This window comes from Pyrgilauda ruficollis, unplaced genomic scaffold (genome assembly GCF_017590135.1).
Source record: "Pyrgilauda ruficollis isolate IOZ18807 unplaced genomic scaffold, ASM1759013v1 scaffold65, whole genome shotgun sequence".
NCBI classification, from domain to species: Eukaryota; Metazoa; Chordata; class Aves; order Passeriformes; family Passeridae; genus Pyrgilauda; species Pyrgilauda ruficollis.
This window is the reverse complement of record NW_024528266.1, coordinates 4,375,140-4,397,045: the sequence shown is the minus strand read 5'-3', so window position 1 is coordinate 4,397,045 and position 21,906 is coordinate 4,375,140. Positions and strand designations below refer to the sequence as shown.

General features: G+C 41.1%; 2 protein-coding genes across 12 annotated transcripts in view; one reads left to right on the top strand and one right to left on the bottom strand.

Moving 5' to 3' along the window:
• MANBA (mannosidase beta) overlaps window positions 1-11,813 on the top strand; it is a 65,342-nt gene extending 53,529 nt beyond the window's left edge. For 5 of the 8 annotated variants that reach the window (XR_005956545.1, XR_005956546.1, XR_005956548.1 and 2 more), the window contains 6 exons: window positions 1,463-1,720; window positions 3,914-5,163; window positions 6,019-6,160; window positions 7,372-7,479; window positions 8,711-8,797; window positions 10,575-11,813. Coding sequence is in view for 1 of the 8 variants with exons in the window: in XM_041484307.1 (XP_041340241.1) it covers window positions 1,463-1,720; window positions 3,914-4,138 (483 nt within the window). In the remaining 7 variants the exon portion in view is untranslated. The other 3 variants (XR_005956543.1, XR_005956544.1, XM_041484307.1) reach the window with 3 other exon arrangements.
• NFKB1 (nuclear factor kappa B subunit 1) overlaps window positions 8,827-21,906 on the bottom strand; it is a 58,619-nt gene continuing 45,539 nt past the window's right edge. For all 4 annotated transcript variants that reach the window (XM_041484305.1, XM_041484306.1, XM_041484304.1 and 1 more), the window contains exons 16-24: window positions 19,439-19,553; window positions 17,297-17,498; window positions 15,456-15,625; window positions 14,518-14,620; window positions 13,509-13,633; window positions 12,627-12,693; window positions 12,138-12,310; window positions 11,826-12,003; window positions 8,827-10,173 (exon numbers count right to left, since the gene is read on the bottom strand). In XM_041484305.1, coding sequence (XP_041340239.1) covers window positions 9,986-10,173; window positions 11,826-12,003; window positions 12,138-12,310; window positions 12,627-12,693; window positions 13,509-13,633; window positions 14,518-14,620; window positions 15,456-15,625; window positions 17,297-17,498; window positions 19,439-19,553 — 1,321 coding nt within the window. In that variant the 3' untranslated portion in view covers window positions 8,827-9,985. The remainder of the gene's footprint in view (window positions 10,174-11,825; window positions 12,004-12,137; window positions 12,311-12,626; window positions 12,694-13,508; window positions 13,634-14,517; window positions 14,621-15,455; window positions 15,626-17,296; window positions 17,499-19,438; window positions 19,554-21,906) is intronic.

Below are 21,906 nucleotides of genomic sequence, written 5' to 3'. Positions count from 1 at the left end.
GGTTAAATAGAACAAAGTGTGAAAAATGGTACCTCACTGCTTAACAAAACTCTTCCCTGGGTGTTAGAACTAGATAACCTGATTAAGTAGTGGGGAGAAAAGGGATTGTACCATTGCTTACCAGTACTCAAACTATACAGCTTTGGGAAAAAGGACTGGATTATCTTCTGAAATATGAACAGCACATCTTTAATTGGAAGGTCACCTATGCATGTCACCACTTTGCAATTGATGCCTTAACTGTTTTCTGGTAATGCTATAGAAACTGATAGGTTTTTTAAGTCAGTATTTGGACTGCTGTGTTTCTTTATAAACAGTCTTCCTTTTCAGTTTGTTACATTTTGTTGCTATTAATCATATGGCAGGCAGATCCCAGATGAATTTGGGGACCATTTTCCACTATGAGATATAGCTCCTGACATAAAGTGTGTCCCATGTGAAAACAGTGTGAAGGATGGGAAAACAGACCTCGAGACCTGGAATAACTCACTAGTAGTATGAGTATGTCAGCTCCTAGATCATTGCTGTGTCTGGTGGGCTTCCATGAATTTTCAGATTTATGAGGTTGCTTATATGGAGTAATATATGCTACAGAAAATGGTTGCAATTTCTGGATAGTCAGTTCTTGGAGTAGGACTGCACTTAATGAAATTGTTCATTTCTGGTCTGAGTTATTCTAACAGACGTACATTCAGATTTTCTGATAGCATCAGAGAAGTGTTGGCGGTAGAATAGTTCTGATAAATACTGTATATTGCACTTCAACAAGATTTGGAATTTAACTCTTGAAAGGAGTTAAGATCTATTCCTGACTGCACACTCCTGTTAAGGCAAAAAATAACTGAAAATGTATGAAATAGAATGTTGTAATTTTCATTAAGTGCTTAATTTCCAAATTATGCCCTTTTAAAAACGGTATATTCATAATGCATGGAAGATGTCTGGGAATGTATTTTGCTGTATTAATATAACCTTCACAATCCCTTTTAAGATGATGGGGCTTGCTTCTGTTTAGGGATGATTATGCAGAAACTCTAGCATACCCAGTTGGGTTACATCAGATAATGCTGAGCAATCTCAAAAAAATCCTCTGTTAGAGTTTTTTTGAAATCCAGGAAGGGAGGAAGAAGAGTCAATAAATTAGTCACTCAATAATTCCATTTCCCAACACTCACTTGGCAGGAATTGGCAATCTCTTCCTTTCAAGGAGCCTGGAGAAAACAAAAAAGTCTTTCAGATCAAGAACAGCTCTGGACTGTTTGAAATTGACCTCTTGTTAGGTTTTTAGAATTATCTAGTTTTTATGCTATATCTATTGTGTAGTTTCTTGCTAGGTGAAAATCAGCTGGTGCTGTCAGAAAAGCATCTGTTGTAATGAGCAATCTGAAATCCAGGCTGCTGCTTTGTTTTCAGAGATGTAGCCTTTCTTCTAAGCTTTGTGCTCTCTCAATGTGCTTGATAGGTCGTAGTGCACGCCTGGAGCTCTTTGGAGCCCGTGTGCAGCCTTGCCAAAGAAGGTGTGACTGTGAAAGCACAGAGTGCTGTCCCCATCTACAAGGAGTCCATCAGTGACCTTCTGGAAAGATGCAGATGTTGTACCAGGAAAAGCTGTGTTATTACTTTCTGTCTCATGGGAGAAGATGGGCTCCAGAGTCCTACGAACCATTACTTCCTTTCATCACTCAAGGATGCCGTGGGATTAGAGAAGACCCAGCTTACTGTAAGCATCAATCATGCTAGATTGCTGTATTTGGTTTTGCTAATCCTACTGGTTTGGGTTGTTTGCTGGCTCATTCCACTGAATGTTCTTTCTCCTTGGTTGTTGCTATTCTGGCTTCCAGGTTGAGTTCAAAATCAGATTTTTTTTTCCTGGTGTCGCTATATGTGTATCCAAATAAGACTGCTGAGGTTTGTTTATTTGTTTGTGGGTTTTTGTCTGGGCTTTGTTTTGTTTTCAAGAATGAAATCTCTCTTTCATTTGTTTAGATTGTCTTCCACCTTATAGCATTGCTCCTTTCTTTCTTTTTGTCCCTAGACGGCCAATATCATAGTGACAAGTGTTCTGGCTTGCAGACAGCGCTGTATGTCAGGATTAGGCGATCCTAGTTTAGTTGAGTGTGTAGTGCATTATTGTCAGCAGTATTTCCTCTGGAAGTGCTCATGCTCTCAGATCAGTGTAACATTGCTAACACACAGTATTGCATGCTCCTTTCCTCCTTCAAATCCCTGCCCTCCAGTAAGGGTTCTGATTTGCATAGTAGTGATTATTTCTTAACAGCTGACAAGTGTGTCAGTCTCCTAAACAGGCAAAAAACCCCATTAATGTTGTATAGCACTGTCATTTAGTCAGTTTGCTGCTTTTTCCTAGATTTCTTCTGTTCCTAGCAAGCGTACTGTGTATACAGAGAGCTTGCATGCAGTGTGTGTGTGCACGCACACTTTATTAAACCTCACTTCTTAGCCTGTGCATCTTATTGGAAAATTCCTAATCATCAGATGGGCAGGATGGGGACCTTTGTGTTCTCACATTTGGCTTTCAAACTGCAGCTTTGCTCTTTAGTGCTAAACTGAACAAGGGGGGAATAGAGGCCTAATCTCTTTGAATCTGGACCAGCATAATTGCTTTACAAAAAGAAAATGGGCCAGATTTTCTCTTCTTATCTCTTTCACGGCAGCACAGCCTGCCTCCTGAGTATACAAAGAAAAGAAATCAGCCTGTTTTAGTTTTTTTTTTTCATCTGGTGGTACAATCTGCAGTCTGAGTCATGCTGTGGGGAGATTTTTTGTTTGTTTTGGTTTGGTTTTTTTGGATGATATCAATAAGAAGAGCTCTGCAACTGGAGCATTTCTGAAAATTTCATTTCTTTATCTTGTAACAGTGTTGTCTTTGCAATATTAACTAATAAGGATAGCTAGCAAGGATAAATGCACAGTAGTCATTTTAAGAAATGCAGCTGTGATTAAAAAAATCATTGTGTTGCAAGAGGCTGGTACATCTATACTTAGTTACTAATAAGCTAACTAGACTTTCAAATACATTGCTAATCCAAGAGCTACAGTTCGTAGAATTGCTGTTAAAAAGCATCAAAAGCATTATATTTCTTCAGGAAACAGAATGTGTAGAGGATGTGTGCTTTTTCTCAAAAATGAATAGCATTGCTTTTCTTGTAACTGGAACATGATGTCTGCACTGACTGTGATTTGTCCTCTTTTGTAGAGGTTAACTGGTTATATGGTTTATATATGGTTAACTGGTATTTAAAAGTTATGTAGAATAATCTTTCTTCATGGTGAATGGGGACTGCTGCATGAAAATGCATCCTGGCTGGGATTTAGTCTCTCTGAGATTTAAGTACTGATAGAACTTAATACAAAACATTTTACCTTGACCTTACATTTTACAACTATTTTTTTATATATAACTAAATTAAGTATAAGGGCTTCACTGCCATGATGCATTAAGATGAGATGTCTTTCTATCTTATTGGGATTTTTACCATCTTTTGCTTCTGTGTATTTCTATTATGTATATAATGGAAAGGCAAGCTCTCTTAGTAGATGTGAATTGATAAGTTGAGTGAAATGTTGGTGAAAGGACAAATCTCTTTCACTGCATAGTAAGTTCTACAGTACTATGTAGAATTCAGATTACCATTTATTCAGTTATTCTCATAAGAAGATGGCAAAGTGATAATACTTCTTGGCATTTTTCCATAATCTAATGTATTCTGTAGGAAGGCTCTAGTAACATTTGTAATTTTTACGATTCTTAGATAAGAAGAATACTACTTTTGATCAAATGTGGTTGTTTAGCCTGTTTTACTGATATGCAAGTCTTTCCCATTTTGGGTGTGACTGGGTTCTTCTTTAACATGTATTTTTTCAATAATACATTTTTTTATTTCTCTTTCAGGCCTCTGTGTCCCAACAAGATGATGTTTATATATTTGTTCTTCAGACCACTGCAATTGCTCCTTTTGTTACTCTGGATGTAGGGAGTATAAAAGGCAGATTTAGTGATAATGGTTTCCTCATGACTGAAAAGAAGAAAATGGTTGTGTTTTATCCTTGGGAACCTACAAGTGTTGCAGAACTAGAAAGTTCACTAGTCTTGACCTCTCTACTGGACATTGTCTGAGAATACTTCATTTCCTTCTAGATAAAGAGTGAAACAGGAGGAGAAAAACAAATTAGAAGAATTTGATTGAAGCTGAAGTGACATGCACTTTGAGCTGTCTGAAGAACATACTGTCTCTTCCTGTCTTGTGAATTTTAACTGCTGGTTCAATGTAAAGATACAACAGCAAAGCTTACATATAATATATGTGGTGTATTGAAAACACATCCATATTTTTTTCTAGTTTTACTATTCTGTAAGTGGAAATTCAGTTTAGTATAACAGCCAGGTATGCTGGGGGCAAGGGAGAAAGGAGAGGGAGTGAAGCTGGGACTGCCTCCAGTAGGCCACTGAGCCGCTCCATGGGCAGGTTGCTAAACATTTGGCTTGTCTGTCAGCCGTGGTTTGAAATGTAGCTGGGATCTTGCTGGGGTTCCACAAGGATCCTCTGTCCACCCAAGCAAATATTACTTTTCTTGCAAAGCAGAATCAGCATCACAGCAGGTGGAGTTTGAACGACCTCTGCCACATGCATCGCTGTGGTAAAAGCAGCACGTGGGCATTACTCACTGGTGCTGTGGGGGAGCAGCTGTGTGTTCCATTGGACTATTCAGACTCCATTTCAGCTGTGATCACAGTTTTAATGAGCACGTTGATACTTTGGTTTGGTGACCCAAACCAAAACTGACGTACTCCTGAGCGAGAGGAAGAACTTAGAGATGAAAGGGAAGTGATAAATAAGAGTTTCTTACAAATGCTTATTGGGTCACCAAAACAACTAACTTGCATCTGGTTCACAACAAGTCCTAGTTAAAAGAAGACATGAAAACAATCAAAATATGGATGTGTATGTATGTGCCAGTGTTAACAGATTTTGTAAAATAGATAGGGAAAGTGACAGTCATGAGTAAAACTTAACAAATGCAGGCGTTGACAAAGGAAGGAAAAAAGTTATTCTGAGAGGCATCATGGCCCAACAATACCAGAAAAATCCTTCAGTTTTTTTGGTGTCCTGGAATCAAGGTGGAATCAAAGCATCAGTAAAGGTAAGAAAGAAAAATGTGGAGAAAATATAATTAATATGTACTGCTGCAGTGTATTAGGAAGAGGGCAAGTCTGTTGATATCTTTCTTTTACACTGATGGAGAAATGTCTCTTCCAGCAACACCTAGATAGAATTTCAAAATGGCACTTAACAGTGTTAAATAAACAAAACTTTGGAGGAATCACTTGTTTAGAGACAATCAAGAGCCCTAGCTGGAGGTCAGTGATATTTGTTCATCTCAGCATATGAGTGAAATTTGAGATACGTAGAAAAATTTTTGGATTGCTAGAAGCAAAACCTATTCATTAATTTTGATAACTGTGACCTCGTCTAGCCTCGCACAGTTTTTAAGCAAAATCTTGAAAGAAATGATGTGGTACATGATTAATGAAGTGGCTATGCAAATAAAGTCTACCAGCACAGTTATACAGAACCATATTCTATTATTTTTTCCCCTGTTGCTTTCTGCAGTTACCAGATCGACAAAGCAAGGTTTCAGCAATTTTTTTTAAATTATTGCTGTTTTTGAAGGTCAGGAGCTCCCTAAGGAGTAGGTCCCGTCTTTCTCTCTGAAAATCTTTAATTCAGCACTAGGTGCCATTATGAAAGATTACCAGTTGCTTAAGTCAAATGCTTGAACTCAAAACAGAATTTAAAGAGGAAGGTTGACTTCCATTATTGTTTCAATATCCTTAATATTTTCTTTTGGTTTCCTGGTGTTGTCGTAGGTGTATATTTATAGAAGCTGTTCTCTCACCGTGCAGCAGTGGCTGTAAGGTGTGCTTTGGTTAACCATTGGTACTTTGACAGTGGCATCCTGTGCTGTATTGGTTACATTGTTCTGCCTTTGTCTCAGATCTGGTCCGAGATGGGGAGGTACCCTGCACTCCTGCCCACACATCCATCTTGCCAGCTGAGTGTTGTTACAGCTGCAGCACACCTGTGTTGCCAGTTCTGTCTGACGGGGTTTGGCAGCAGGAGCCTTAGGAGAGCATTTGGTAGGTGTGGTGCTTGTCCTCAGTGTCATCACATTACTGGTGGCAGCAGTAGAGGGGACTGGCCCTGTCAGTGTTCTTTCAGGGTGCTGCCTTGCAATGTCTTGTTAAGGACCAGTGGATTCTCCTGTGCTCATGGCCTTTGTTTGCTCCTGGGCCCCTCTGGGCTGTTCTCCCCTGATGGCAAAAGCAGCAGCCAGAGTGCCCCGCAGCCATGACAAATGGCTTTCCAGAACAGAACTTGAGAGCAGGTTTGGGAGAACACTGTATGGTGTTGGCCAATCTGTTGTCCTAAAACCATTTTCTGGCTGGGATTTAGCTGTGAACACATTCTGGGCTTGCACATTTTGAGCTTTGGAGGGCACCTGTTTGTACTTTCTGCCACACAAGGAAGACTTATTTTGCTCCAGTTTACTGGCGCATGTCCTTGGAAGCTTTTTCAAGTTCTGCATTTTCTCCAGGAAAGAAGCATGCAAATGTATCTAAAAATTACTCTCTAAGTAAGTGTTGATAGTTCTCTGTTAGTCTTTCTTGTTAACCTGCTGTTTGCATACCTTGTGTTCTGGACAAATGTTCTGCCTTAAAGGCACATCTTTCTGCAGTACTTTTACTTCTGTTAGTTCCCTTTTGGTTTTGGAGATGTGTAGCAGAGACCATTTCAGTGACTTGAACCAGTGTCAGGAGCAGAGAAATGGGCCAGTGAGTTTCTTATTTTCAGTAGAGGAGAGCTGGGGCTTGAAACTTACAAGGCAGACTTTTTATTGTCAGAATCACTGTTTTCTTTCTTACCTACTTAGGGTACCAGGAACTCCTGGTTTGACATTTTTAGGACAGGTTTCAGTCCAAGAGTTGTGTTTACATAACCTTGCTTTCCAGTCAGGTGTTACAAGGTAGCAAAACATAAGCCCCAGATTCATTCAGTAAGTGTGGAAAACCAAAACTTAAATGAAAAAAGGCCATATCTGTAAGAAGTAGTCAGTCAGTAGAGACCTATAATACCTGAGCTAGTGCTCTTCTGCATTGTGCATATGGCAAGGGTGACTGGATGGCTAAAAAAAATCTATAGTGGTTTGGTTTAAATGAGGCCATGGGAAACCTCTGCAGCCTCGGAAAAACATACTCCAGCCTGGCTCTAAGTGGGACGTCAGGCTGCTTCATAATGCTGAAAGGAGGAAATGAACTTGGTAATTAACTTGTGTTGTCTTTTGCTGTAGGAATCTTTTGAATCCAGCAAAAGTTTGGACAGCACCATTGGCCATTACTCTAGAACTGCTTTATTTCATCCAGACATGATCATCCAGAAACGCCAGAAGCTGTGGATGGTGGGTATTGACCACTGCACCATGAGCTAGCAAATGGGCACCACCATTCCTGTCACTTTGCTTGGGGGAAGCAAGGAGAGTGGCTCTCTTTTCTTAAATGCATGAAAGAAGCGTTTTACTTTCCAGGCAAGGGAGAAAAAACGGTTCATACACCACTACATGTAGGTAAGATCCTGATCCTTATCCTTCCCGCAGTCCACAGAATCTCAGAATGCTGCCTAGAACTTCCAGTGCTTTCAAAGTTTGTACATACATGCCAAGGTGATGCCAGGAAACGTACAGCTGTAGCAGCCAATCTAAAATCAAGGGCATTCATTTTATATCAAATGTAGAGAACATCTGAAGAGATCTGTTGTCACAACTTTTGCTGCTTTCCACAAGTTTCTGATGTTTATTACTGCAGCGGAGTAGCAGAATAACAGAGCAAGCTCTATTCCACTGCTCATACAGATTAAGTTTGGAGGTTTCTCTCTACAGACCAAGTGTAGGATGACACACTCAGTAGTATTTTTCTATCTCTAAACAGAGGGGAGAAAATAAAAAATATTAAAGCCTTTTTTATTAAATACACTGAAACTGAGACACTGACAGACTGCCATTTAAAGCACTGCCATACACAGGGCCTATGGGACCTGCTGTGCATGATCACTAACCTGATAAACAGCTGTTATGCAAAATCTGGTCACAAACTGCTATAAGGAAATACAGATCCAGGTGTCTCCTGGTGATTTAAAAGCAGAGCTGGTCTAAACTAAAGCTAAAAGGTGTGCATAACAGCCAGGGTGCCCTGGTGACCTGCGGGATTGCAGAAACCTCAGTAAAAATCTCTGCCAGCCCCCTGAGCTGTGCTGAAAATTCTCTGGAAGCAGAAGGTGTGTTTAACTTGAACAGCAGCTCTCCTGGAGCTCAAAGAGCCCCTCCACTCCTGGAATATGAGACCCATTGTCTGTTTCTGTTAGAGCTGGAATACAAAGACAACACTGGAGGAGTACATTAATTCAACAAAAATCTATATGCCTTAGACACTGCCTAGATGATTATACATACAAGAACTGAAAGAAAGAATGGCACTTCTGCTACTCTTCCCTGGAAGTAATTAACATTCTCAGTAATTCAGCTGGATTGTAAAATTAATTCACAAGTTTTTTTCATTACTCATAGTTTAATTCATTACAGCAACTACCACTTTAAACATAACCTTTTCAAGGTTTATTTTGATTCATTTTCTCAGGAGTGACACCCAGGTTACTGAAGACTGAGCTGAGCCAAGAACCACCCTGTCAATGCTCCATCTTGGTGCCACAATAATTGACTAGAAGTAAGTGACAATGGTACAATTGCCCTCTTGGATTTTTATCATGAACTCTGATGCCTGTTCTGTTTAGTTGGGCCAACATCAATAACAGGACACTCACCATTTCAGAATTGATGTCAGACAAGAAGAAACACTGTTCATGAACACAGTTACTACAGCAGATTCCAGACAGCCCAAAGGAGAGCTGTCTCATTGGAAATTTGCTGAGACACTAAATAGTTGGTTTCAGTGTAAATGATTCTCTGCTGCCATAATGATGAGAACTAAAATAAGGAAGAGGCTTTAATCTCAAAGCACAGCTGCTCAGCAGGAGCTGATGGTCCTGTCCCTCCCTGAAAGACACTTTAGCTTTAAGACAGGTGGCTTGCAACCTTTCATTTTAGTGCTTGGAAATCAGCATGATCTTGTATCAATGCCTAAAATGGAGATGCTAAATCTTCAATACCGCTTCTTGAAAAGTAATGTACAAATCACAGCAGGCACAAACAGGAGCGTTAATTTTGGGGCTTTTATTATAAAAGTAAAATAAAAATAAGCATTTAAAAAGCACGCTTTTTCAAAAAGGAACAGATATAAAAAAAACTATTTACAAGTAGGAAAATGTCAAACTTGAAAAATTTCTGAATAAGAGGCACCAAAGTTAAGTTTAAATACATTATTTGAAATATACAAGATTCTTTTAGGATTCTCTTTTTTTGCCAAGTTGTCAGTGTTGTGATTAAAGTAATGATTTTTTCTTTGCCAGCTATTTTATAAGCTGTTTGCATGCAACTGTGCTGCAAAAATTATGAAGAGAGCAGCTAGAAACTGTATCCTCTGATTGCTTGTGTGCTTAACCTCTTCAGTAAGTTTGTATTATGTATTATAACAACTCCTTTTGCTCTGTAAAAGAAAATCCTCACAGACCAGGGAAGCTCAGTCAGTCTTTCACAGCATCCAGACCTGTGTATTAATGCAGCAGTGGAGCCCTGGCTGTTGTAAATGGCTTGAAAATGAATACAATTAAATGGACTTGAGGAAGGAAGCAGTGGCTAGGAGTCACATGCTGCAGTTGCCATTTGTTCGGATTCAGGTGGGATTCTTCCAGTGCACTTTTGGTTGTGAGTTCCCTTCCCTGTGGCCAGGACGACACTGATGTAATTTGAAATGTCCCATTTGTTCCTGTAATTGCATATTGCCAATTGAAGATCACTAGTCAGCTATGTAATTGCTTTGCCCTGAACTTTCATGTCCATAGCCCAGGGCCATTTTGCCAAGTGTTAGTGAGGACTTGCTGCTCAGAGAGTCTGAGTAAGTGAAGCTCAGCTTGCGGAAGGAGGTCTCCACACCACTGTCACACGTACTTTCAGGGTCTTGGAATCTGCTGTTATAGACCTCACCTGCGGGAGAGAGAAAAGGGAAACATCATCATTTGTGTGCCTTGAGCAAGGTTGCTTTGAGAAAAGCCTAGGGAATACACACCAGTAGGGTTAAGCTCTTCTATACGAAAGTAAGTCTAACATGAGGTATTGTAATAGGAAAAGCTGTGCTGAGTGTTTCCAGGCCACCAAAGCATGTGATCTGGTGTACTGCTGGCAGAGGTCAGCTTGCAGTTGGAGCTTGGATGGGATGAGAAGCCCTGGTGCTCTGCTGACACTAATGCTGTCACTGCACATGGGTCAGGACTCTGCCCAGCTGTGGTGATCGCAGGGCAAAAGGTTCTCTGGTTCTCAGTCACACTCTGTGCAAGTGTACAACACCAGGATGAAGCTCCTAAAACTTTGAATTCATGTTATTTCAGCTTACAGATTTCTTTTTGAGACAAACATATGAAGAGCTTTCATCAAGTAAGTGACCCTGAAATAGGAACAAATCAGTAGCATCTATCACCTGTGCAGGATCCACAGGAGGAGTGCCTCACTGCAAGAGCTGAATCTGATTGTACGATGTGGGATCAGTGTGACTAAAACAGTGGTGGTACCTTAAGAGTTCAGTCTTGTTTTTCTAAACAAACATCTTAAAATAAACTATGTGATGCCCTCCATGTTGCAGAGAGAGCAGAACCCCTCTTACCCTTCAAGATGAATCTAAAGGGGCAATATGTGTACAAGCACATTTTTGGGTGGGTGTGAAGGTTTACTCATGATTGACCAAACAGTTTTCCATAGAGAATAAACTGGCAATGTTAGACTGGAATGGAGTGACTGTGGTGTTTCTTTTTTCTTACCAAAAATACCTACAGTGTTTTTACACAGGGTGTAAGTTTCCACATTTGGCTACAGGCAGCACTACCAGTGTTTGAACAGGAAAAAACAAACATTTTTGTTACTAAACCTGGCCAGGCAATGACTGAACAGCTCTGTGGACAAACTTCTCACAACCTCTCTTAGTAGAGTTCCCTGCCCAAAACCACTGTAGGACCTCTGTCACTGAAGGTGCTCAGAACTGAACTGGACATAACATGGGCAACCTCACATCATGTTCCACAGGCCCTGCTCTGAGCAGGTTGGCCAGCAGGGCTGCTCGAGTCTTGTGTAACCTAAGCCATCCCCAGTTTCTTTGCCTACAGAACACTGGGCCATTTTGGAGTGCTGCACACTGTGGAAGGAGAAATTTAGTACTGAAGTCTTGCTGAGAAGTTTAGGAGCCCAAAGTATTTTTGTTTATCCAGCTGTGAGGGAGGAAAAAAATAAAGTTAAAAGCTAATGGCACTTGTACACACCTAGGAGATAATTGCCTGTATTCCTAGTACATCCAAGGCATTACCATTAGCAAATGGCAGGTGTCTGGTTTTAGCAAAGGGCAGCAGTATAATGAATACTGTGATGCAGGCATGCTGATTCAAGTGGTTAATTTTTCCTCTCTTTCCTATGCCGAGCAGATCTCTATGATGAGAGGGGTCACACTGCAGCAAAGTATTTCTGAAACCAGTAAGCAGGTGAAGCAGTGTGTGCAAGTAGGCATGCAATCCTCACAGTCCTAGATAGACTGGGGAGGGGAAACTGAAAATAAGTCTTAAATAAAGCTCTTCATATTTTGCTGTCAGTTTTACCTGTCTCTCCATTTGCAAAGGTGAGCGGTGATGATAATGGAAGAGCTTTTGCTGTGCTGTCCTCCAGGGGAGACGGTCTGCGTGAGATGGACAGTGCTTCCTGAATTATTTCTATGGCTTCTGTGTGATCCATCTGTCTCAAAGCAGTGATCAGCTCTTGAACTGTACCACCAGACACCTGAAAGAGCAGACATCAGGCACTCAGCATGATCCAGGCTGGCTGAAACTGCAGGGCTGCACTGTCTCACTGTGCAGGAGAACAAGGTTCTCTACGTGTATCGATGTTCTTTATAACCTGTTACAGCACATTACCTCATAGTTATCCAGCAGAGTCTTCGATGGGGAAGGGCTCAACCTGAAGGCATTATTAAGAATGCCAAGACCCAGTTTTTGTGCTAGGGTGGACCAGTTTTTGGTTGGATCAGGCAATTCCAATAGTTTGTAAAGCTGCATCTTGGAATTCTCATTCAGCTCTCTCAAATGTCCTGGGGAACAGAGAAATATGTTAGTTGATTATTTATACAAAACATGCACCACTTCATTTTTAAGCAGAAACAAAGCCAAACTGAAGACTATTTGAGAGTCCAATCTCAGCATTACAAATGTATTGCTTCAATACTGCAAATGCAGTCCTTGTCCTTGAGACATCTTAAGGAAATCATGCTCATTCTATGAGTGAGAGGGTGGGAGGGCACCTCTTCTCTCTCACCAGCTCAGTAACAAGCAGGGCAGTGTCTTCTGCCACTACTCTTTCAGTATTCAATTACTAGAGGGATATTGTCAAGTCCTTATAGGTGTTACCTTGTGTGAGTAAGTCCTCCAGAACCTCTGCTGACTCATAGGGTTTGCCATTTAATATGTCATACACCTAAGAGGATACATTAAAGTCAGTGTTTAGCAGAAATCTGGTTAGTGTCCATTAAGTCTCAGCAGTGTTGTATAAAATTCCATCTGTAAATGAGCATTTTTTCCCGTCCCAGGCTCAGTATGACTAAGGATAATGTACAAAACCTGTGCTAAACTTCAGGGAGAAATCTTGAGAAGTTAAATCTCCCTTTATTTTAAGCTGCGTCATCTGGCAACTATTTTCAAGACATAGAGGAAGTCTTGGCAGTAGCAGAGACTAAGCAAGGAGCTGCTGCCTGTCTTCAGCTAGTCATTTAAAACAAAGCCTGGGTTAGATTTTCACCTAAGCTTGGTACCACTCCCCAGCTCCAGATGATGAGAGATGCTGACTGTTTATCCTTTACATTCACACCAAGCCACATGCACAATAATCAGCTGAATCACTGTTCGGGTAGAACACAGGAGTGCATTTTCCCACCACACACAGGCTGAAATTCTGAAGAACACTCAGCAAAGAAACCCATTGGAGACAGCTTCAAACACAAGCTGCCCACCCAGGTAAATGCTTTCCCACACTGAAGACTGTAGTGCAACTACTTCAAGAACTGCCTGTTCATTTCTGTTCAGCAGCCTTAGTCAGTTCAGTGGAGCTTTCTTCCAGTGCTGTTTTATCAGGGGAATTTTATGGCTGAATTAGCTTAATTTTTGATGGCAAATTCATCAAATTAATTGCAATAATTTTGGATGCAATGGAAGGAGCTGGCTGAGAGAGCTGAACTGTCATTTATAATTAGAAAAAAAGCAACAAAAAACTAAAAGAGAAAACAGACCGCATACCTCAGAGTTGGCTGCCATATCCAGTGGTGTTGTTCCAGGCACAATCCCTTCATCATCATCTTCGTCGTCTTTCACATAATCTAGATCAAACAATGGCTCAAAGTTCTCAATGTGAGGATTGGCACCTGAAAAACAAGTGGGGTATGGGGGGGAAAAGGGGCTTCAGGTTGCCTCCCAATAATATTTAAAATATGCATTCTATGTACTGAATGGCAAATCAGGTAATTTAGCTACTCCAGGTAAATGATATTTTATATTAAGCTAGCAAGTAGCTCTTTTTATCAGTTACATTTAAATGCTGTCACATCTCTGTACAATGCTACTCTCCATTATAAAGAGGGGAAAAAACCCACAAGCTGAGCCTTAGGGAAACTCTGGTTGTATCAACTGAGTCCCAGTCCCATGTTGCATGCATGTGATGAAGGGATGGTGTGGTGCTGCTTTTTAGAGTGTCAGAGAAAGTGGGGGTGTTTTTAAAAAGACCAAGCAGGCAGCCTCAGCAATGGGAGGCTTGGGTTTCTGTTTCAAAGGAAAAAAATAGGTTTAAGTACAATTGGCAAAAAGTTCCAATAAATACTCCAACCTAATTCTTCCAAAGTGACAGCAATAGGAGACACTAACAAGCTCATGCTTCAGTGATGGGATTTTTTTTTGGCGTTTTCTTTCTAAAGCAATCCAACACTTATCCCAGATACATAAAAAGATCTCTTCTCCACTTCTTCAGCTATAAAAGCTACAAAAGATACTCAAGAAACTTCCCAAAGTCCTCTTGAGATTTTTTTTTACCAACATAATTTGCCTTTCTAGCCATTAGGTGGTGCTGAAGAGTGATTAGTGTAGCACCTCAGAGCAGGACTTTCTGAGGAAATTCAGACCTTCTTGCTTTTAACATCTGACTTCCTCCACCCATTTAAACAAGTTCACTGGCAAATTCTTTTCTGCTTTGCAGCCTTCTAACTTGAATTCTCACTGTGAAAGAGAAGTCTCCGGCAAAGACCTATTTCCATACCTGCTGCTTTGAGAACTGCTGCCAATTTTGTTGAGCCCCTTCCAGCTGCTATGTGAAGTGGAGTTGTCCCATCGTATGTAGTGCTGTCCACATCTGCATCACCCTAAGTTTTTGTTGAATGGCAAAAGAGAAAAGAAATCTGTACAATGCAGCTGCCGAGGCTCATGTCAGCATAAACACTGCTACTGTGCAAGTAAGCACCATTCTGTGCCTGGTTGCATAAAAACTCTTAACTGTTGCCTGAAAAGAAGAGTTAGAAAATAACTACAATTGCCTACATGCACAGGGTGGTAGTGTGCTCCAGTGTTGGACCAGGAGGCACAGGGTGTATCTCCAAATAGATCAGGTAGATAAAAGCCACTTTGCATCTCCTGTAAAAGTTCTGCCATCCGATTGCCTGTGGCCTTTGGAGTGGGAGTGGTGTGCACAGAATCCTGTCCTCCTGCTGCTCATCAGAACAGCCAGGGTGGTGGCACATCCATGCATGAGCACAGAGGAAAGCTACACAGCCAGCTGGGGTGTGTAGAATTAAGGATACCAGGATCAAGGTGTTATGATGAGATAAATATTTACAGATTACACAACTACATCTCTCTGCACAACTCTATAGGTGTTCTGCTTCACACAGAAGAAGGGATGAACTTCTTCATGGTAACTTCAGTGCCTGCCAGCATTACTCAGTGCGAATTATACATGGCATATGAAGTCGGGTCAGGGTCACAAACTCTAAATTCCTTAACTTGGGCAAAAGCTTCACCAGCAGTGCTGAACAAAACAGTAACATTACCAGTCACTTTGCCATTATACCAGTTCAAGTAATCTAGTCAATAAACAGGAACCTCCCCCCTTACTTCTGTCATTCTGAAGCACTCAAGGATTGTCAACAGCTTTTAAATATGTAATTGAAAAGACCTGGAAGAAAGAAATTCTGCCTTTACCTCAAGCAAAAGGCAGCCTGCCAAGGGGATGTTCTCTTGTTCAACAGCCAAGTGCAATGCAGTTCGTCCAGATTTTTGTTCCTGAGCATTGATGTTAACTCCAGCAGCAATCAGCTGTTTGAGGCAGGACATGCTATTTGCCATCACCACCAGGTGAATTGCACTGAGACCTACACAAAACAAAACCCATCCATCATCTGCATTAATATTGTAAAATTCAGAAATGTCAGAGTAATGAGTTTCAAAGTAACAAAATTGTAAAATGAGTTACTGTAGTTACCTCAGCAGAAGTAACACATTTTGCCTGCTTATGCACTAAAAGATAATAGAATCATGTAATTGTTTGGGTTGGAAAGGACCTCAAAGATCATTTAGTTCCTTGCCAGTCCTGCCATGGGCAGGGACACCTCCCACCAGAGCAAGCTGCTCAGAGACCCACCCAGCCTGGCCTTGAACCTGCTTTCAGGAATGAGACATGCACAACTTGTCTGGGCAACCTGTTCCAGTGCCTCATCATCCTCACAGTCAGGCTTTTCTGTCTTATATCTAATCTAAACCCACCCTCTGTCAGCCTAAAGCCACTCTCCCTCGTCCTGTCCCTACATGTCCTCATAAAACACCTTTCTCCAGCTTTTCTGTAGGCCCCCTTTAGGTGCTGGAAGGTGCTGTAAGGTCTGCTCGGAGCCTTTTCTTCTCCAGGCTGAACAGCCCCAGCTCTCCCAGCCTGTCTGCAGAGGAGAGGTGTTACAGGCCTGTGAGCATCTTCTATGCCCTCTATCCCTGCTCCAACAGGCCCATGTCCTTCTTATATATGTTGGGGGCCCCAGACCCTAAGGAAGTACTCCAGGTGGAGGCTCAGGATGAAGTTAATGGTCTTAATAAATATATTCTTTGTGCATAAATTGGAACTTGGAGAGTCAAAACCATGCAAGGAGAAAAAAATCAGATTATAAGGTGGAACATAAGGCACAAATTACAGAGCTCACCCAGAGCATCTTTTTTGCCTCAAGAGAATAGCCTTAAAAAGAAAATCTGCATCTTGGTACTAAACAAGTAGGTACCCCACACTGGCCCCATCTGCCACTGAACATCTCTTCTAGAAAATGGTTTGGAGAGTAACTCCTATGTTTTAGTATCATCCTCCTGTAAGGTCACAGTGACTGGACACCTCAAGAATACTTGCACCAGAAAAATAATAATAATGCCTTTTTTTAAAAACCCATCCAACACCCAACCAAAAAATCCTCTTTCTGAAGAACTGAACACAGTTTTTTGAATCCATGACGACAATTTTAGGTCAGACATATTTTACAATCTATTAGAGCAGGAGTACTAAATTGAAGTCCCTTGTGCACTGAAAAATGGGAGAACTGTCTCTTTGTGGTTATTTTACAGGCTCTAATTCTGTATGGTCACAAAGTGCCAGATACGAAACTCAATACTAGTCCAGAAACTATTTCTAAGGGGATTTCATTCACTAGGCAGGAGGAAACATTTTCTTCTGGGGATTTTTAAAAAAAACCAAAGGTGGCATAAGGAACAAGGTGAACACAAGTGTTTGAGTTTCTGTGAGATTGAAGAGAATGTACAGGGACAAAAATTCATGCTGTGTCACGTGAGCATTACCAATCTTCCTCTTCTGTGTAACCAGAAAACTGACACGCCTGTGCTGTCTCATCTGTGCCTGCAGGCATATAAAAATGAAGGACAGCATATGCAAAATGGGGAAAGATGTTATTTTCAGGGTCTCTATCTACGTGTGTAGCAACACAGTGTTGGCAGGAATTGTGATGTGTTTGTCTAGTAGGGAAGTGTAAAATACAGCCATTATCTTTCCATACCTTCAGCATTGGGGAGGTTGACCATGGGAGACACCTTCTCATGCGTGAGGAGTAGACTCAAAATCTTGTCATCTCCTTCAGTAGCAGCTAAATGTAAGACAGAATTGCCGTGGCGATCCAGAAGGCTGACATCTGCTCCAGCCTTCAGCAAGTCTTCCACCACCTTTGCCTGCTTTGTGATTACTGCCAGGTGCAGAGGGGTCTGCGAGTGACAGGAGCAAGCCATGAGAAGATAAGCAAAGCTACATCACTTGTACAGAAATCTCTGAAACCCATAAAAGCTCCTAGTGTGAGAAGGTTGTACACATATGCAAGATTTTAGTTTGTTGGCTTTGGAGTGGTGTAGCTTCTTTTCTACTGAATACTACAAACAAGGTTTCTATGTACTGCAAATAAAAGCTGCCTTGCCAATGTCAGCAGTTGGACTTTGGGAGGAACAAAGATGCTGCCTACTCTACAAGCCAGGGCACTGACCTGGCTATTTGAGCATTGCAGTGCAAGGGACTCGGGAAATGAGGTCATCCCTGTGCCCCCCACACACTGCAAGCCTGCTTCCACAGCTGCCCCATCTCCAAGTTCATGCCATGGTGGGAGCACATGTGCTTTCCCTACTCAGATTCTTTAGCAATGAACCATGCTTTCATTTTGCTCCTGAATCACAGATTTACAGCCATAAGGAGTTCCTTATGGCTGCACAGAAAAGAAGAAAATCCTGCAGGTTGTGTGCACTTGTCGAACTGCAGAACAATTGTGCACTTATGCCATGTGTTGAACTAGCTGATCCCATTTGCACATTCCCCATTTCTGTGCTCCTGCAGCACTGAGCAACGCTCAGGCTGAGAGGCTTTGGGACCTTCCAGAGGTTGGTTGCATACTGCATTCTTGTCAGCTCTGAGCATCATCACACTGAACATACACATGCATGTATTTAAACAATAAGCATTCTGGTGAGGTCTGGGAAATGGTATTTCCAATACTAAAATAATTTAAAAATTGAGTAAGACTCCATATCTACATTACATTGACAAAGGACTTCAAAAATCCAGCTGTGCACAATAAGCTTGTGTTTGTCAATAGATCTGTCAACACATTTGCAGTTAACTACTGCATCTATATCTATATGTCAGCTTTCAGAATATCTGTAGAGAAGGAAAATTCTAGCCCAAGCCTACACTCTCTTCTGTCTGTGGCTTAATGTTTAAGTTGAAGGTAGGGAGAGTTATAGATGTTCTGTAGTCAGGAATTTATTTCCTGTGTAGAGCCCAACTTTGCCTCCTGTTTCTGTTAAATACAGGGCACAGAATTCAATTCAGAATCTTATGCTTACTTTCAGCAGCCTGCACATTTCAAACTTGCTTTATAAGAACATAAAAATGTGAAGGAAAACAGAGAAGTCAAAATAAACCTTCTGGGACTCCCTGTACGGAATTAAAACCTGCCTTTACTGTTCACAGCAAAACAAATGACACAAGGTCAGAGTGTTGCTCAGTGGCATGCACAGTCTCTTTAGAAGAGATTCTTTTCCAGGCAGGTTCCCACAGCTCTTTTCAGATCTTGGAATTACAATGCAAACAGGCCAGACTATAGTTGAGGAGACAGAACTGTGCCTGCCAGTTGTTTTCCACCTAGGTTAAAGACAAGGGGATGGGCTTTTCTCAGATTCTGCAGAAATGAAAGGGAAATCTTGGTGCTCATGTGATGGGCACAAAGACAATCTGGGCTGTAGGAACGGCAGAGGTTATTATGGCTTCCACATGTGCCTGCAGATAACTGATGACACAGGAACTGACCCATGATCCCAAGTTAAGCAGTGTCAGAAAGGTCAGAGGAGCCCGGAGCTGGCACACTGTAATCCATACCTCTGGTTTAGTGACAGAGAAGCCAAATACTGAAGCCATGAACTGAAGAATTTACTCTTTTTGGCCTGTTCCACAGTTAGCCCATGGAGACACTTCTGTTACCATCAAGAGAATTATGGAACTAAACTAATGAAAACATGCTCTCTTTCCTCCACAACCTTCCAATATGTCCATGTTTCTAAACTTGTTTCTATCAGTCTGATGTCTTCCCACAGACAATAATTTGTGCAATTTCTTTACTGGCTAAACAATCAGCAACACTTACACCCACACAACTGCTCACCTGATAGAGGTCATTTCTCATGTTAATGATGTCATTGTAATTCAAACTGGGCATCACTTCCAAGAGGTCTTTCACCAGCTCGGTATGAAGGTGGATAATTGCTAAATGAAGGACACTGAAACAAACAAAAACCAGATTAATAAATCCACACTGTTTTCAAACTTTTGTAATAAGTTTCAAGGCTTTGCTGTAGATCTGACTGCATTCTCATATAAACACTTGACTATTAGAGAGAATGATTCCAACACTAAGTATCAAGACCTAAAATTAATGAATCCCAACACTGAAAAAAACCAGGTCAGACAGTAACTGTTTAACCCTTCAATCACAAAAGCAAACTCAGGATGGCTTTTGCTGGCCCTCAGCATTACTTTACTACTAGGCACAAATGTGTGGCACAAAACAATTGTTTCAGAAATTCTCAGGTTCTCTGCTGGTTTGCTGTTTTTTCATATTTTGAATTATGCAGCAGATAAACACTTCTTACTGTGAAAACCTTCCTGCAGAATTTCCACAAGCCTCTCTGCTACCAAAGCAGATTTTCCCTTATGGGTTTCCCCAGATCTGTGGGTTTTTCTTTATTTCATTTTCAAACAGAAAAATGACTAAGGACTCGGGCCCAGTGACTAACAACCACAGGATTTGCAACAGTGGCCAGAGGCATCATGCCAAAAAAGCACCTGTTTTGAGGCATGAGTGACTGCATAGCAAGTCACTTTACTTCTACTGGGTTAATGCAATGGCCTTAACTTAACCTGTGCTCTTCTCCAAAGGCAGGTCCCTCACCACCAACCTGAGTGGCTGGATATGCAACATGGCATCAGGAAAAAGCAGGTTGTGAATCCATCACCCCATGCCACAGAGCTCCATTTGCCTTGCTACCTTTAGGACTTCATTTGAAAATCATGCCGTCTGTTTTGAAACATACCCTGCCAAGCCCTTCCTTGGCACATGCTGGCCAACTTCTAGACTCATCTTTTAGCAAGTTGATGCTGACACAAAATATCAGCACAGGACATGTGGTGTGTCTGTTATGCCTCCCCAGAAACACCTGAACAGTCCCAGATTTACACTTTTGTCAGAAAAATAAAGAGGAAGTTCCATGCCATTCAGGGCAAGGAGTCATCCTGAAACTGAGAGAGAGAGCAGTGAAAACCAGAAGATACTTTAAAAAACAGAAAAAAAAATTACAAACCAAATTCATCCTTAAAGGGCATTTTTTTTATTGATGCTATATACTGCTGCTGGAAGTATCATGGCACCTTCCCTCCTTCAGCTCCCCTGTGCTGTAGAAACAGTCCCACCATTACTGGAAAAGTGCTGTTCCTCTGCTCTGACAAGATGCTTTTCATTATGCTCTGTATCATGCTGACATTTTATTTCCAAATCTCACTACAGAAATACATTTGTTCTTCTACTGCTTTTAGTTCTCATTTCAGCAGCAAGTATTTTAATTTTACACTACCATTATATGTGATGCTGCTGACTAGACCACGAAAGGGCAGTTCCATTTCTTAAACATTCCTACATGAAAAGATACACTTGAGCACCACTGTAGAGCCATCAGATATCTACAGAGCAGTGGTACTGGTATAAATGCAGTCACAGCCAGTGTTACTGAGTGTCCACTGTAAATATACACTAATCACAGGTTTCTGGGATCTGTCTCAAAGCCATAAATTGTTGACAGCCAAGTTTTTTGAAAGGTTTAAGCAAAAACTTTCTAGTTGCCATATAATTTTTATGATTAAAATGAAAACCACGGCAATTTATTAAGTAATTTTGACCTTTTTCTTCTTCCCCAAGAGAGCTGAAAGGCAGTCACCAAAGCTTTGCTTTGTTAAAAAGTTGTGAAGTAATACAGATGTGTATTATGCTCACAGAATAGATCCGTCACAGGAGAAAGGCAATGTGAACTTGAGGCTCTCATACTTGCAGGTACTTCTTGATCCAGCAAGAAAACAACTATTTATTATCATTCTAAAAATGTTAAAATGCCCTGCAAGTCCAAATCTGAGGAGCAACTTTTTAGCATTGAAATGCAGGGCTTACTTGCTCAATACTCCCTTTCTTTTTTTAAACACAGAAGCTGTACTGTCCATAGCACTTGTAGATTTTGTTGCTAGCTCCCACCTCCTTCATATTCCTGTTTATCTCAAAGCAGACATTAGGTTTCCAGTTAGAAAGCAAAGCTTGTGAAGTAGCTCTCTCTGACTGTGCAGTCCTCTCTCTCTAATCTGAGGCCTATTTTTCACTGAAAATGGAGTGAAAGTGGTAACCTTTCTCAGAGTAATTGAACAGTGGGTTATAGGTCTCGGTCACTTGAAATTTTCCTTCTAGCTAGACACCTTGAGGCTTATCTGGCCTCTACTGTTCAAAACACTACAATTTAAGGAAATGTAGGTGATTGCACAGGGTCTGCCAGGTAAACAGTAAGGATCTGATAGTGTCACTTGCTTATGCAAGAG